The 16,283-nt window shown below is 38.2% G+C and overlaps 1 protein-coding gene across 1 annotated transcript in view; it reads right to left on the reverse strand.

Annotated features, from left to right (window-relative positions):
* The window catches only part of LOC100967780 (zinc finger protein 85-like), a 33,618-nt gene extending 24,753 nt beyond the window's left edge, over positions 1-8,865 (reverse strand). The window contains 2 exon segments of the mRNA XM_063598080.1: positions 7,671-7,766; positions 8,609-8,865. Coding sequence (XP_063454150.1) covers positions 7,671-7,766; positions 8,609-8,720 — 208 coding nt within the window. The 5' untranslated portion in view covers positions 8,721-8,865.
* Between the last annotated feature and the right edge of the window lie 7,418 nt (positions 8,866-16,283).

The raw sequence follows: 16,283 nt of genomic DNA on the forward strand, positions 1-16,283 counted from the left end.
TAATCTTCCACTATGTTGCCATGACCACACAATAAAGATAAATAATATTTTATCAAATTTGATTAATAATTTGATTTTATAGTCAAAATATAATGTTGAAAACTGGAAACCTACATTGATAAAATAAAGTGGATCATTTTCTTGAGCCATATAAAAACAATAGTTTAAATAAAATACTTAGACACAATAAAGTAATAAATATCTTAGAAACAAAATAAGGGAAAGACATGATATTGCTCTTGGCATTATTTTCTTAGATATGACATTAAATGCTTGAGCAACAAGGAAAATAACAGAAACATTTAACTACACTACGCTTCAATATTTCTGTACATCAAAGAAAACATTCAATAGAGTGATGATGCCTTTTAGGAAATGGGTGAAAATATTAACAAATCACATGTGATAGGAATTAATATTCAGAATATATAAACAACTCAACATTTAAAAATAGAGTTGAATAATTAGATTTAGAAATGGACACATAACTGAACTAAACTTTAGAAAGCAGCATTTGAAAGGACATACAAAATTACTAATTTGTAGAGAAATGCATAAAAATTATAATGAAAACCAAAATCACCTCACACCAATTAGAATGGCCATTACAAAACTTTTAAAAGAAGCAAATCCATTGATGATGCAATGTAAATGAAACCCATGCTGATTGTTGGTGGAAAACAAAAATACAGCCATCACTGTAAAATGTTATGTTCCTCAAATAATTAAATATGGAAGTATCATCAAATACAGCAATCTCAATTATGAATCTATATCCAAAGTATGCAACTCAGGACCTGGAAAATACATATTTGACCATCTATGTTTATTGTACCAGTATTCACAAAAGCCAAAAGGCTGAAGCAACTCAAATTTCTTTCACTTACAAACACATAAAAAAAATGTAACATACACATACAGTGGAATATTATTTAGCCTTAAAAAAATCTTGTCACATTTTAAGATAAACCTTAAGAATATTATATTACCTAAAATAAGCCAGTAACAAAACAATGAATACTATATGATACCACTTATATGAGATATGCTAAGCAGTCACATTCATAAAAACAAAGTGGAAGAATGTTTCTCAAGGGCTGAAGAGAGGGGAAAGTGGGCAGTTGTTACTTAGTGGGTACTGAGTTTCAGTTTTACAAATGTAAAATCTCTTTTTTGCATAACAATGTGAATATACTTAACATGCCTGAAGTGCAGAGTTTTTTTTTTTTTCTTAAGATAGGGTAAGGCCGGGCACGGTGGCTCACGCCTGTAATCCCAGCACTTTGGGAGGTTGAGGCAGGTGGATCACCTGAGGTCAGGAGTTCAAGACCAGCCTGGCCAACATGGTGAAACCTGGTCTCTACTAAAAATACAAAATTAGCCAGGCGTGGTGGCACACGTCTCTAATCCCAGCTACTTGGGATGCTGAGGCAGGAGAATCACTTGATTCCAGGAGGCGGAGGTTGTGGTGAGCCGAGATCATACCATTGCACTCCAGCCTAGGCAACAAGAGTGAAACTGTGCCTCAAAAAAAAAAAAAAAAAACCCAACAAAAAAACCAGGGTATTGCTCTGGCATCCAAGATGAAGTGTAGTGGCACAATTATGGCTCACTGTAGCCTAAACTCCCAGGCTCAGGTAATCCAGCCCCATCAATCTCCCAAGTTGCTGGGACCACAGGGGCACACTATCATGCGTGGCTCTTTTTAAAATTTTTTTGTAGAGAGCGGGTCTTTATATGTTCGCCAAGTTGGTCTCAATCTTTTCAGCTCAAGCACTTAGATCAAATACTTTGAAAGTATTAAAGCTATGATGCCTTTTAGTTCATGGCTATCACTCTAGTGGAATGGTTAGCATAGGGAAGTGTGGTTTTATACAGCTCATAGTAGGCCATTGCCTCTGGAAGGAAAACATAAAGCGACACCAGTACCTACCTAAGATCACAGACATCTGACACTGTAAGATTAGATCCCAAAGGGGACACCACAGGGGTTCCTCTGGACCTCAACGTCTCTGAAGGGGACACCCCTGGCAGAAATTCTGAGGTCTAGTACTAAACCCTCCCTAGAATTTTCTCTCACATTTGCCATACCGTTTGGCCCCCAACATTGTATGGAATCTGGAGTTTACTATTGAATGGGAAAGTGGAATGGCATTGCAAAAATACAGGCTGTTGTGCTCTGGTTCTAAGCAGGGGGCCTGGTTAACATGTGATGCTCTCCTTTGGTGCTGTTTGGCCCCAGTGTTCTTTGGAGTCTGCAGAGGTTGGGCCTTTAAAAATTAAACTGCCATGGAAACTGTTTTACCCAAAATTTTGGTTCACAGCCTTTATCGGATTATCTACTGGGGCAAACAAAATAAAACCAGTGAGCTTGTATTGCTATGTCATGGCTAGGGTTCTAAGCTATTAGATCTTCATTTGTGTGTATACATGTCTAGATGTGTTTGTTTGTACACTTATTGTTACATGTTGTGTCTACCAAATTAGCTTGTAAGTAAGAGCGCTCAAGTAGTAAGTATAAGTAAATTTCAAATACGTGTGACTTAAGTATAACTTAATAAGCTAGCTTTAAAATTATTGGTAAAAACAGAAATGTCTTCAAAATGTAGATGTATGTCCTAAATTATGCAAGTCAGAAACTAGGTTGGTTAAATGCTTTAAAGTCATGAACTGCTTCTTTGGCTTTTTAAAGTTGTTCGACTTTCCTGCTTTACAGGTTTTTAAGGGCTGGGGACATATGCCATGCCCCTAGCTAGGCGGAAACAGACCTGATCTGCACCTAAGTACATAGCTAAAATAACTTACCAAGTATTTCACCAAAATTAATCATTGCTAACAGTTGCCATTTTAACATGTAATTGAGAACACTGAAAACAGATTTATATGCAAGGTGCATAAGGAAGTGAAATATGTCTTTAGTAAAATGATATAAGGCATGAAAATGAAAATTTTTGCCTAGTTTAGAGGGTTAAAGGATTGTTTTAAATAAGATACAACTAAAGGTTCAAATAAGTTATAGAAAGTTTGTAAAAATTGTAAAGAGAATCTGTATGTGAACATATTGACTAAATTCAAAAGGGTATTGTTTGGTTTTTCCATAAATTGAACATTGGAATAAAAGCACAACAAGTGTGTGTTGAGGCACTGACCTACCCTTTAACACAAATATGTAAAGGGTTATAAAACATTTTTAAGAATCACACCTCATGATCAAACTGGTCAAGATTGGATAAAATTATCTATAAGGTTTAATTTAAACAGTTGAGGTTGACAATAATAGCCTAATGCAAGTGTGAAATTTGGCTTTCTCTCTCTTGAAAAAGATTTTTCTTTGACTTGAATAAACTCTCAAAAAAGAAGGGAAGGACAAGAAACACACTGTTTGAAAAACTAGGTCTTCCCTCTTGACGAGTAAAGGTTTCTGCTTTACAAAAAACAAAAACAAAAACAAACAAACAAAAAAACACACACAACACTTTGAGTCATTTAAACAGATGACTTATGGTAACCTGAACTTCTATTAAGTGTTTTGAGCCCTTAGAGCTTCAAAATTGTCTCTTCTAATCCCTAGCTTTTTGATGCTACAGAGGGCCCCTGGGACATCCAAGGGAGAGGTAAACAGGATAATTTGACATGTTTACTTACATAGGATTGATCAAGTGGTGTTTGACTTTCAGGTTATATTTTAGTGAAAAATGTTAATGTGTGTTCCAAAAGTTGTATGGAATTCCTAGAGTTCTGATGTCTGAGTTTGTATTATCAATCATAATTAAAGTTATGTGTTAGGTTATTATAAATCACAAAGGTGACTAAATTTCTTTTGTCAATCATGTCTTTCACTGTGACTATCCTAGGACATTCTAACATTCATAGATAATTGTTGTTTTGATCCTCCTCAAAGAATGGATTATCACCCTTGAGTGCAGGTTTCTGATAACTTTGCAGATTGCGAACAGGAGTTGACTGGGTGAACTGAATAGAAGACTAATCCTGTCTGACTTTTTGCTTGGAGCATTGCAGATCCTTATGTTTTGTTTTTCAAAATCAAGGAAGCTTTTGAGTTATTTGTACCGTTTGACAATCGTGGAAGTGAACCAACCAAAGATCTCTGACTATAGCTCAAAAAATATAAGCGATGGGCTGTCAAACTTCAAATGGTATACAAATACAGCCTCAGTAGATAGATCTCTTTTACTGGAAACCCTTGGATAGGCCTCTGAGAAAGAACTATTGTTTTCCCAGAACAACACCCCATGTCAGCATTAAGCAGTTAAGAATGGTCATTGTCCCTAACGCCCCTATTCTAACAACAGTTAGCTGTACCTCTTCAGAGGGGGGATTGATGGAGTAGCTGCTGCCATTATGCTGGCTGCAGCAGAGAGGCGCAGCTGGGGTTCCACACTCCATGGAGCTGGTGAGATTCCGCCCCTTCTGAGTAGGGCAGGAACTCCTTGGTTGCTGCTGAAGACTCAGGCTTTCTGCTCTACAAAGCAAACAGGAACCCTGCCCTCCTGGGTGGGGCAGCAGCCACCCAAGCTATGGCTGTGGATCTGATCCTCCTTGTGCTTGTGGTGGTGGTGGTGGTTGGGGGAACAGGGTCAGGCAGGAAAAGGCAATATCTGCCCTCCTAGGTGCAGCTGCAGCCGCCTGACCCATGGCTGCAGACCTGGGCCTCCTGCTCCACAAGGACAAGCAAGAGCTCTGCCCTTTTCAAGTTGGTGGGGTTGGAGCTCCCCGGGTGCAGCTGCAGCCACCCTCTCAGGCAGAAGACTGGACTTCTCTAATGCCTACATCCGTGGGGTCCTGGGAAGACCCTCCCCATTTCTGCTGGCTTGGAGGTGTCTGCTCCTGCTGCATGGCCTCTCTTCTCTCCCAGCACCCATGCACTTGGAGCTCAGAGCAGGGTTGGAGCCAAACCCTGGGGACATATAAATGGCAGCGGGAAGAAGACAGATTCCTTGGCAGAAGAGAGTGAGTCCCTTGTAGGGCCCAACATTCAGGGGCCCGCAGACCAGAGTGGGGACTTCTGGTGCCTCCTCCAGGCCTGACCAGGGCCACCCAATGGACAAACTGGAATGCACTTTCTCCTCTCTGCAGTCCAGAAAAGCCCCAGGATCAGCCAGAGAGGGCAGAGGACACAGAAACAATGGGATGACCAGCGCAGAGAGGAGCTACCTTCTCTGCTGGCAGCTTCAGAGACCTGCAGAGACCGCAGAATGATCTGTCTGCACAGAGAAGCCACCCCCTCCAGGGCCTCCTCTCTGCTGAGAGCTGAACACTCAATGGGATGACCTGCCTACAGAAAGGAGCTACCCACTGTGGGTCTCCTCTGAGCTGTTCTAACACTAAATAAAGATCCTCTTTGTTTTCTTCCCCCTTCACTTGTCTGCATACCTTATTCTTCCTGGATGCACGACAAGAACTCGGGCAAAGGTGCCACTGGCCACAGAGGTTTCCAGGAAGAAAACTGACACCTCAAAGATTCCGTAACACTAATTATCTCATTTACTTCAGGCATAACATGTAAACTCTAACATATTGTCCTAAATGTCTAAATCTAATGTTGCAGACATATTTGAAATAGGAAACAGAAAGTAGAAATGTACAGAGATAGTGACATCAGTAAGATGGAAAAATAAAAGGTGCTCTATTGTCTTATTCCCCCACAGCAAGAAAATTTGTCAACTCTGTTCCTGGCTAATGACCAGGAAATGGTCCATCCAACTTGGTCTCACTGAGAATTGTGAACTTACTCTGTAACCATCCCAAACTCCTCCCAGCCACCGTCTGGGAGAGGTCCTGCCCTTCCAGAGGCCTGGAGGAAGATACAAATTAATAGCCATGCAGGCAGGCCTGCAGACCTTGGCCTTTACTATGATCACTCAAGCAGTTCAATGACTCAGTTTCAGCTTACTGGACCACAGTTCATGGCGAGTTAGGCCTACATAGAAACCCACACAGTGACCTAGGAAAATCATCTTTGCTATTCTGTGAAAGTCATACTCATCCACATCCTGATATAAGGCCCACCATATGCAGAGCCAACTGCAGAAACTCCACTTAGTGTCTGTTCTAAAGATCAAAGTCGTGAAGGATATTCAGTCTGTCTAAAAGTAAAACGGAAATTATAACTACCCAAGCTCCTTGTAACAAGCCAACTAAAGGTGGACCCTAGTGTAGACTCGTAAGTCTTGTGACAAACCAAACTATAATCCTTCTCCACTACAAATCCAGAGAGCATCCCATCACCCTGGGGGCCCAACAACAACAAAAAATCTTTACCTTCTGAAACCAGTTTATAAAAACTTGGAGAGGTGTTTGCTCCTTCAAATTCACAGACACCAATGCAAAACTATATTGTGTCCATTGTCAATGCTTCTATTTTAAGATAGCACTGAAAGTATGTGGCAGAATAAGTAGTCAAAAAGTTTTCAAAAGCAATTGAGATTGAAGACAAATAAGTAAAAAGTTGCTGTTTCTAGATCATATGATCTTATGAATAAAAAACTATAAACAGTATATTAAAACCTGTCTAAACTAATAAATATACTGAGTAGATTAGAAAAATAAAATTAAATTACAAGTATAAGTTATGGTTCCATACACTTTAAACAAACTCTTTGATATAACAGAAAAACACTCTATTTGGAAGAGCATTAAAATAATAAATTTCTGATAACAAATTCAACCAGATGTAAAAAGTCTTCACAATGAAAGATATAAGATATCAATGAAAGAAATTAAAGCCACAAATAAATTTGAAATTTTTTATTTCTATGGATTCAAAGATTAAATTTTTTTTTTTTTTTTTTTTTGAGATGGAGTCCTGCTCTGTTGCCCAGGCTGGAGTGCAGTGGCGTGATCTGCGCTCACTGCAAGCTCCCTTTTTGTATTTTTAGTACAGATGGGGTTTCACCGTGTCAGCCAGAATGGTCTCGATCTCCTGACCTCGTGATCCACCCACCTCAGCCTCCCAAAGTGCTGGGATTACAGGCGTGAGCCACCACGCCTGGCCAAGGATAAATATTTGTAAATTGCCATATTATCCAAAGTAATCTATAAATTTAATAAACATCAAAATTTCACTGGTATTTTTCTCACAGTAATGAAACATACGATTCTAAAATTTACATGAAACTACAATAAACTTTGAATAACCAAAGCAATCTTAAGGAAAAAGAACAGAGCAGAAGGACATCATACTTTATAATTTCAAACTGTATTTCAAGAGTATAGTAATAAAAACTGGATGGACTGTGTAGAAAAATGAACAAAAAAATGGAACATAAACCACTACTCACCTGTTTCAGACATGATGCTAAAAGAGAATATAAATAGTTTCACATAGAGGTTTCTCAAAATTATGCAGATATTTGTGTGTCCCCCAAATCAATGGAAAAGCAGTCAGATTTTGCAGTCTCTTATACTTCATGGAGAGGACTTTGGTTATCATTGTAAACTTGAAGAAAGATCACCAAAGAGAAAGTCGAGTCTTTAGAAAATTTAAAAACATAAGACAGAAGGTGTCCCTATGTGACAGTAAAATAAAAAAATCCTCAGGCATCCCAGAAATTCTTTCCTTTGGAACACAGCTTCCCAAATCACATTTTAAGGACTGACTTTCTCTTTGACGTTTGGACCTCTCTTCTGTTGCATTCATTCTCACATACCTAGGGGTTTGGCTACAGTCTCATGTCTCTTCATATTCCAAGGCTGTTTTCCTTGCTCCAGATAGGTGATCACATCTGGCTCAGAGAAAGCAATACCTGTTTTATTAAAAATAAATAACATGAATATTGCTCATATTCTTCAATTCTCAAGCTAGTAATTTGCTCAGTAAAGATGATGTAATAGAATATTCTAGTAAATTAATCCCAAAATAGTAATTTATAACAGAAATTTCTAAATCTTTAGAAAATATTTTAAATTTGTATGTTCTTAATTTCACTACCCAGTACTACTGAATCAAAAACTGGTGGTGGAAGGCTGGGTGCAGTGGCTCACACCTGTAATCCCAGCACTATTGGAGGCTGAGGCAGGCAGATCACCTAAGGTCAAGAGTTAGAGACCAGCCTGGGAAAAATGGTGAAATCCCATCTCTACTAAAAATATAAAAAAAGTAGCTGGGTGTTGTGGTGTGCGCCTGTAATCCCAGCTACTTCGGAGGCTAAAGCAGGAGAATTGCTTGAACCCAGGAGGTAGAGACTGGAGTGAGACAAGCTTGCACCACTGCACTCCAGCATGGGGATAGCGCAAGATTCCGTCTCAAAAAAATAAAAAAACAGAAAAATACAAAAAAAAAACTGGTGGATTTTAAGGTGTAGCAAACAATATTTTATGCCACAAACCTTCTGGCATTACCAATAATCTAGAGTGAAAAACACAGATCAGCTCAGGAATGTGGAAAATTCAGATCAAGATGAAACGTCTTGAAGATACTCCTCTCTACACAGACAAATCCTCCAAATCCCCAAAATTTATTTCCAAACAGGAATCTGTAACTCATTTATATAAAGGAAAAACTACCAAAAAAATTCTACAAAAAAATAAATAAATAAAATAAAACCTTTGGAATATATTATGAAATGTGTATTGAAGTTATTCTCACCGAGAAAGACCAGGTTTCTGTAGTTCTCTAACATCACATCTCTATATAAATTCTGTTGTGCAGTGTCCAGGCATTGCCACTCTTTCAGAGAAGATTCTATGGCCACATCCATAAATGTCAATGGTCCCTGAAAACACACACATATACATATTTTACCAAGCAGCCATGGGCAGAATTTTTAATTTGACTTAAGATGAAATGAGAGAGTAAAGAGAAGTGCTTCTAACTTACGAGTGAATGAAATTCATAAAATAATTCTCAACACAAAAATATTTACTAATATATTCTTTAACTCTGTGTAAAGAGAGTGGCATAATCCACAACATCAGTGTATATATAATAGTTTTCTGGATTATAACATATAAAATTCAGGGCATAAACACAAACATACATTTTTGAGTGCTGTATTTACATCACACAAAATGAGCTGTGTATATTTTTTAGATGGAAAAGACGTTGAGTTAGAAGGCACCTCTCAAATTTCAATGCATATAATGAACTGGAGATCTTGTCTTGCAGATTATTTTTTTCAGAAGATTTGGAATAAAGTCTGAGTTTCTGAATTTCTAACAAGTTCACCAGTAATGTAACTGTTTTTGGCCTAATAAGAATATTTTGTCAAACATCCAGTAAATGAAAGAACCTGTGTTTTTCCATTTTTCTGGCCCATAAACACAAGTAAAGACATTTCTGCAAATTGGCCATGTAATCCTAATTAGAAGCCTAGGCTGATAACCACTTAGTTAAGAATTACCTCGCATGTTTGAATGACCTTATAAATCTCTTGATAATTTTGGGCCCCTCTAGGTAATGTGATTCCGAAGGTTTGCAAATGGTCCATAAATGTGTGTTTTAAACAAGTCCACTGCCAATGCTGATGGTACTCCCCCTGGGCTCATCATTAGATTAGTTAGAGAAAGCAGGCACAGCACAGAATCCCTTACACTCAGCACTCTTGTCACAACACAAATAATTTTGGTACAAATGAAGACAACCAATCTCCATCCTACAATATCATATTCTTTGCTGGCTCTTTAAAGTTTACAGAGAAAATAGGAGGCAGCAGTGTCTGAATAAGTCTGCATTTGGAAAACAACCTGTACACATGAACTAATGCAATGTTTATGAAGCAAGTACTATGTGATCAAGAGTATGTTACAGAGAACTGTGTTGGGAATAATATATTATGTAATTTAATCCTCATAACACCCCGGAGTTGGTACTGTCTAATTATTCTCATTATTAAGATAAAGGGCCCACCATTTTTATTTACTTTTCTGTTTCTCAGTCACTGGTTGTTAAAAAATGTATAGAGTAAAAGCTAAATATAGACAGATGAGAGGGATACAGAAAGGAAGGGTTAATGTAGTTCAGTGAAATTTTTATTGTATTTATATTTGCTTTCTTGTGACTTGTGGAGCAACTACTGGATCTGAATGAATAGAAAACAAGTTGCTAAATGGAATGTCTCTGCAAGCACTGGTTTTAATGGAAACTTTACAAATTAATACCTTAAAATACATACTTGATTTTTTCCATTTATCTCCTTCTGGGTTTCAGGAAATTGTGCATAACAGCTCTAGAAAGGATTCAACACCCAAAACTCTGATTTTTTAAAATCAGTTCTGTGAGGCAAGACTCCATGGTGGGGCCAGACCTAAATGAAGCCCCCAAATAAGGTGAATCTGAACAGAACTGGGTCAGGGAGAGGACCCTATGTAGAATTCTGCTCTCTATGACTCCAGGGTTATTTTCAGTTCTGTTTTTCCTAAGTTTATCTAAGAGAAACTTAAATGCCAGAGTTTGTGTAATTTTAATCTTTTTTGGCCACTGCCCTGTCAATTTTATAACATAAACTAATAAGTAATTTAAACAAATCTCTTAAGGTTTTCTAGGGTAATTTTAGTATAAGATAAATATGTATTCTTAGCAAGGTAATAGAAATACAAATAGTAATAACAACTCTTTTGTCCCTAAATATCTCTTAAGATGATGATATCAGAAGTCACAAAAATATAAAGTGGCCCAAGCAAAGCCTAAGGTTTTTTGTACACATCTAATCATTGTACCAATCACATGATGCTTAATTCAACAATGTATCTAGTTGCTAGTCTAGACTAAAAGTTCCTGGATGGTAAGAACCATGACTGCTTCAACTAGTTTTTGAATGGCCATAAAAAATTTAAAAAATTACTTTATCTGTTTGAGTCTCTACACCTCGTTTTTCACCCAAGTGCCAGGAAACTGGAGAAACTCTCATCTGGCTACCAACCAAAGACATATTTTGTATGAAGGGAGGAACAAACACAGGCTGACTCATTTCTCTTACACTGAGACTTGGCAGAATTAACTGCTCTTGTCTGACTGACACAATTCTGCTCTGGACATCCTCAAATTTCTCAGCAACACCAAGCTGATTGTGAGAGAGTTTTCAGTGAGCCTGGGCTGATGGCCCAACGGTAAGCGAGGCAGGAGAAACTCAGGCTGATTCCAAATAGAAAATGGAACTGCCCTGGTGGAGTTCCAGAACCTGGATCACCTGTCCTGACTAGCTGGCTCTTGGGTGAGAGGAAGGAGAATACTATACTCCAGAATCACATTTTACGGGTAGGTATAGTTGTGATCATGCTGTGGATACTTTGTGGTCTTGATCTCGCACTCCTAAGATGCTTGTTTACACCTGCAGAGTTTCCCTTCAGATTGTTTACACCTGGAGCCTCTCACATAACTATAGCAGGTCACTGGATAAGATCTGAAAAGTTCAAAGAGCCACACTCTCAAAAAGAAACTTTAAGATGTCAATGTTGACACCTCACAATGCAGAAAATGCCTCTTGTTGGTTTTCTGTACATTTTCAATCCAAAGTCTAACCCTGTCTTGTAATCCCAGGCAGAGGCCAGAATTTAGGTGCAGATTCTAGGTGGGATCAACCTGGCTCTACATTCTTGGGTGTTACAGCAAGTGGAGTACAATCAACGGAAAAAGCCCCTCACATGGGTTGCTCTAGCATTCTAAGTAATATGTCTACCTAAAAGGAAAAAGCTGAAGAAACATGAATATGAGTAGACAAGTTTATTTGGGCCAAACATGAGGACTGTAACCTGGCAGCAAAGATTCAAGTTGCCTGGTATCTATACTTTAATTAGCAGTAGTTACCAGTGGATTTGTAAAGGTAAAAAAAAAAAAAGGACAGAGAGTGGGCTGATACAAAAATTCTTATTTATTTACAGAAATAACATTAATTATTGGTTGGATATACATTGTGAAGGTTTAGGGTATGGGTTATAGTGTCCAGTGTGACATTATTATAGCTACTAATGGCAACAGTGAACAGTTTTAAGAGATGAATATACTTTAAAGGGGAAAAAAGACATAATTGTGCTCTAATTTTAATGTCTCTCTGACTTTGACAACTGAAAGAATTTGTATTCCTCAAATAAAAGGTTTTTTCCCCCAAATCTCAAGACCAACATTCAGAATATGGACCTGCAGGTTTAGGTCCTGGATTGTTGGAATAGCAATAGATGTTACCTGCACCTTTGTGGGCATAAAGAGGAAATTTGTGGGCATTTTAGCAAGAGGAGGAAGGGGAAAGTGGAGAATTTCATGTCTACATGTCATTACTCTCATTGGGTTTTTGGGCCCCATGGTCTGTGAATTAGTTTCAGGTCTGAAAACACAAGAGTCACTGAAAGAGGTAAAATGATTGATTGCTGCCCTGTGAAGTTTGTAAAAATCTGATCTAGCCTCTCTACAAGTGACTGTACAAGACAATAAACAGCAAATAGGCAGAGACACAATTCTGCCTGCATATTTAGGGAACAGCATGCACTTTGCAGCACAATTATGAGTTTGCTGGAAGGCTGAGGGGGAAAGTCCTTGCTAGAGTAAAGCTTAGTTGGCACCTTATATATTTATATCATGTCTAGTAATTCTAGACAGTGTTTGGGAACTATAATTAAGAGAAAAATTCCCTTCAGCCCCAGAGAAACTCCACGATAATAGAAAAGAGAAAAAACTGTTTTATTACACAATTAAACTAGAACATGACATAAATAAAAGTTAATCTGCTTCAGAGATTGCAGACAGAAAAACAGTCACCATAATTAGTCCACAGGTAGAAGAACGTATAGCACCATGTCACACATAGCTCATTCTAAATTCACCTGGTAATTAAGGTGCCCATGATGTATGCTAATTTGTTATATTCAATGACAAAATAAACTTTTCATATCTCCATGACAGAAGGCAACTTTGCAACTTGAAGCCAGGTGCCCGCTGAAGGTAGGCTCTCGCTCTCTGACATGAATGGTTAAATAGGGTGCTACCTTTTTGGCTATTTACATTTTAAAGCAATGGCTCTCTACTCCCTGAGCACTAGGCTATAGCCCACTCCTGGTGGCTAGTGTCCTCTCTTGACTCCTACCATCCAACACACAGGCACAGCTCACAGCACAGAGCTTACAGCTGGCAGCTCACATCTTACGTGAACCTCAGCTGCCAAAGCAGCACTCCAGTGCCACATTAGAGAGTGAAGCCTGAGCTGCAGGAGGAGAGCCTGCAGGCCTCCCAGGTAGAACTGTAGCTTCAAAATAATGGGAATAGGAGCGGTGTTTCAGCCTCAGTTTCTATTTATAATGGTGTCATAGAAAAAAATACTGCTGGATTTCTAACATGAGTCCAGATAGAGACAGATCCAAGAGCTCTCACTGTGACCACCCACCTCATTCACAGACGCCATCAATACTAATATGGCTTCTGAAAGACACCCAAAGCATTAAAGAGAAAAACAGCTTTCAGTCTAAGCAAGATTACATTGAAAAAAAAAGTTAAAAGCATCTTAAGAAAAAACTCAGATTACATGTAAGATTAAGTCAGCCAGAAAATATTTTCCTAAAAGGAATTTCTCTCTAAACACCCAAAGTGTACAGCTACTCTCAGCATGAGAAACATAAGCACTATGAAGAAACAGGTCAAATTCTCAGCAGAATTTTATAAGTTTCTCTTTTATCTCTGGTGCTCTCTCATCTCCTGCCATTGAATGGGGGGGTCTATATTGGAATACATCTGACAATTTCCACCAGCACTTTTTGATGAAGAATTGGAATTTGACTTTATTCATATAGTAGAATATATTTGAGTTGGGAACACAGCTAAGTGAAGAGCTATTATAGTGTTTGAGTGGCCACATCACTTGTGTTTATTTGTCCTGTAATAGCGGCATTCAAATTTAGTGAAATAAAAGACACTAAACTTATGCTTACCTATAGTTATTCCTATTGGATAAATTAATAAGCATGTCAGACTAACATCTCCTGTAACAATTTGGTAGTAAATTTATTCTGGATACTAGATATAAATATCTAAGTATAAATAATTTTAATGTAGTAGTCATAATGTATGTAGGATTTTTAAAAATTGTCTGTAACCATAATTCAATTAAGACAATTTATACTTCAAAAGTATTAATAAGAATATTAAAATAACTATGTAAGAAATGCATTCAGGCCAGGTACAGTGGCTCACGCCTGTAATCCCAGCACTTTGGGAGGCTGAGACGGGTGGATCACCTGAGGTCAGGTGTTCGAGACCAGCCTGGCCAACATGGTGAGACCCTGTCTCTACTAAAAATACAAAAAATTAGCCGAGCGTGGTGGCAGGCACCTGTAATCCCAGCTACTCAGAAAGCTGAGGCAGGAGAATCGCTTGAACTTGGGAGGTTAAGGTTGCAGTGAGGTAAGATCTCGCTATTGCACTCCAGCCTGGAAAACAAGAGCGAAACTCCATCTCAAAAAAAAAAAAAAAGTATTCAAAGTAAATATTGTGACCTTATATTCATACTTTGTCAAAAATACTGTTTAATTTATATAAATGAATGTTGTCTACAAACACTACACATAACTATGCTAATTGTTATGAAGTAATAAACAGAAGCCAAAGTACACTGTTCAGTTTATATACTGAACTGCTTTTGCTTTTGCAGTGTACATACTTCAGCCAGCAAATATTCAATAATTACCTTGGATAATCAGTTTCCATCAAACAAACTTAGTATCTTTTAGTCTTTATCATTCTACAATGCTAAATTTAATCTTATCTTTGTGCTCAACTTTTTTGTGCTCTTACAATGAGCTTTAATCTAAACAAATCTGTGTCTACTTTAAAAGACTAAAAACATGAAACATGGGCTAGGTACGGTGACTCACCCCTGTAATCCCAGCACTTTCAGAGGTCAAGGCGGGAGGATCACAAGGTCAGGAGTTTGAGACCAGCCTGGCCAACACGGTGAAACCCCATCTCTACTAAAAATACAAAAATTAGCCAGGTGTGGTGGTGCACACCTGTAATCCCAGCTACTCAGGATGCTGAGACAGGAGAATCACTTGAACCTGGGAGGCAGAGGTTGCAGTGAGCCGAGATTGCACTCCAGCCTGGGCAACAGAGTGAGACTCTATTTCAAAAAGAAAAGAAAAGAAACACAAACCTTTGCCAAAGCAAAAATAAAGAGCAATGAATCTGAGGTCCTAAATGAATACAATCTTGAGTCAGTAAGAATGAAAAAAGGTTTATTTAGCTGTTACAATTATTTACACATATTTTTTAAAAAGCACAGAAAAAACCTACATATAATCTAAATGCTTTAAGGGAGATAAACAAAATATACTCCCTGATTTTCAGGTAGGAGAATAAAGTCACTTATTTCTCATTTATATTTTCTCCTAAAGCAGCCACGTCTCTGGACATGTTTTTGAACTCTTGGACATCTGAATTTTAGTAAACACTGGATTCACGCATCTAAGGAGTAACCATGGGCACATGGTGCACTTGGAAGAATGTTTATGGGGTAAAAAGCTGAAGAGGAAAAGTGTTATATAAAGTCCATGGGTGCATATGAATAAAGCAAGTTCTCAGAGTCCTATAAAGAGGCTTAGATTCTGACACAATAACAGTGGCAGACTACAACACCCCACAGACACTATTAGACAGATTATTGAGGCAGAAAATTAACAAAGATATTAGAACCTAAACTCAACACTTGACCAAATAGTCCAAATAGACATCTACAAAACTCTCCACCTAAAAACAAGATAATATACACTCTTCTCATTACCATGTGGCACATACTCTAAAATTGACCACACAATCAGAAATAAAACAATCCTCAGTAAATTCAAAAATCCCAAAATCATACTAATCACACACACAGACTATAGCTTGATAAAAATATAATTCAATTTAAAAAACCCACTTGGGCTGGGCATGGAGGCTCAAGCCTACAATCCCAGAAATTTGGGAGGCCGAGGCTGGCGGATCACCTGAGGTCAAGAGTGCAAGACCAGCCTGGTCAACATGGCAAAACCCAGTCTCTACTAAAAATACAAAAATTAGCTGGGTGGGGTGGCACACACCTGTAATCCCAGGTACTTAGGAGGGTGAGGCAGGAGAATTGCTTGAACTTGGAGGCAGAGGTTGCAGTGAGCTGAGATCGTGCCACTGCACTCCAGTCTGGGCAACAGAGCAAGACCCCATTTCAAAAAAAAACAAAAGAAAAACAAAAACAAACAAACAAAAAACCCACTTGATACCATAAAATTACATGGAAATTAAACAGCCTGCACTTAAATGACTTTGGGGTAAATAATGACATTAAGGCAGGAATTAAGAAGTTCTTTAA

The sequence above is a fragment of the Pan paniscus genome, chromosome 18, assembly GCF_029289425.2.
Source record: "Pan paniscus chromosome 18, NHGRI_mPanPan1-v2.0_pri, whole genome shotgun sequence".
NCBI classification, from domain to species: domain Eukaryota; kingdom Metazoa; phylum Chordata; class Mammalia; order Primates; family Hominidae; genus Pan; species Pan paniscus.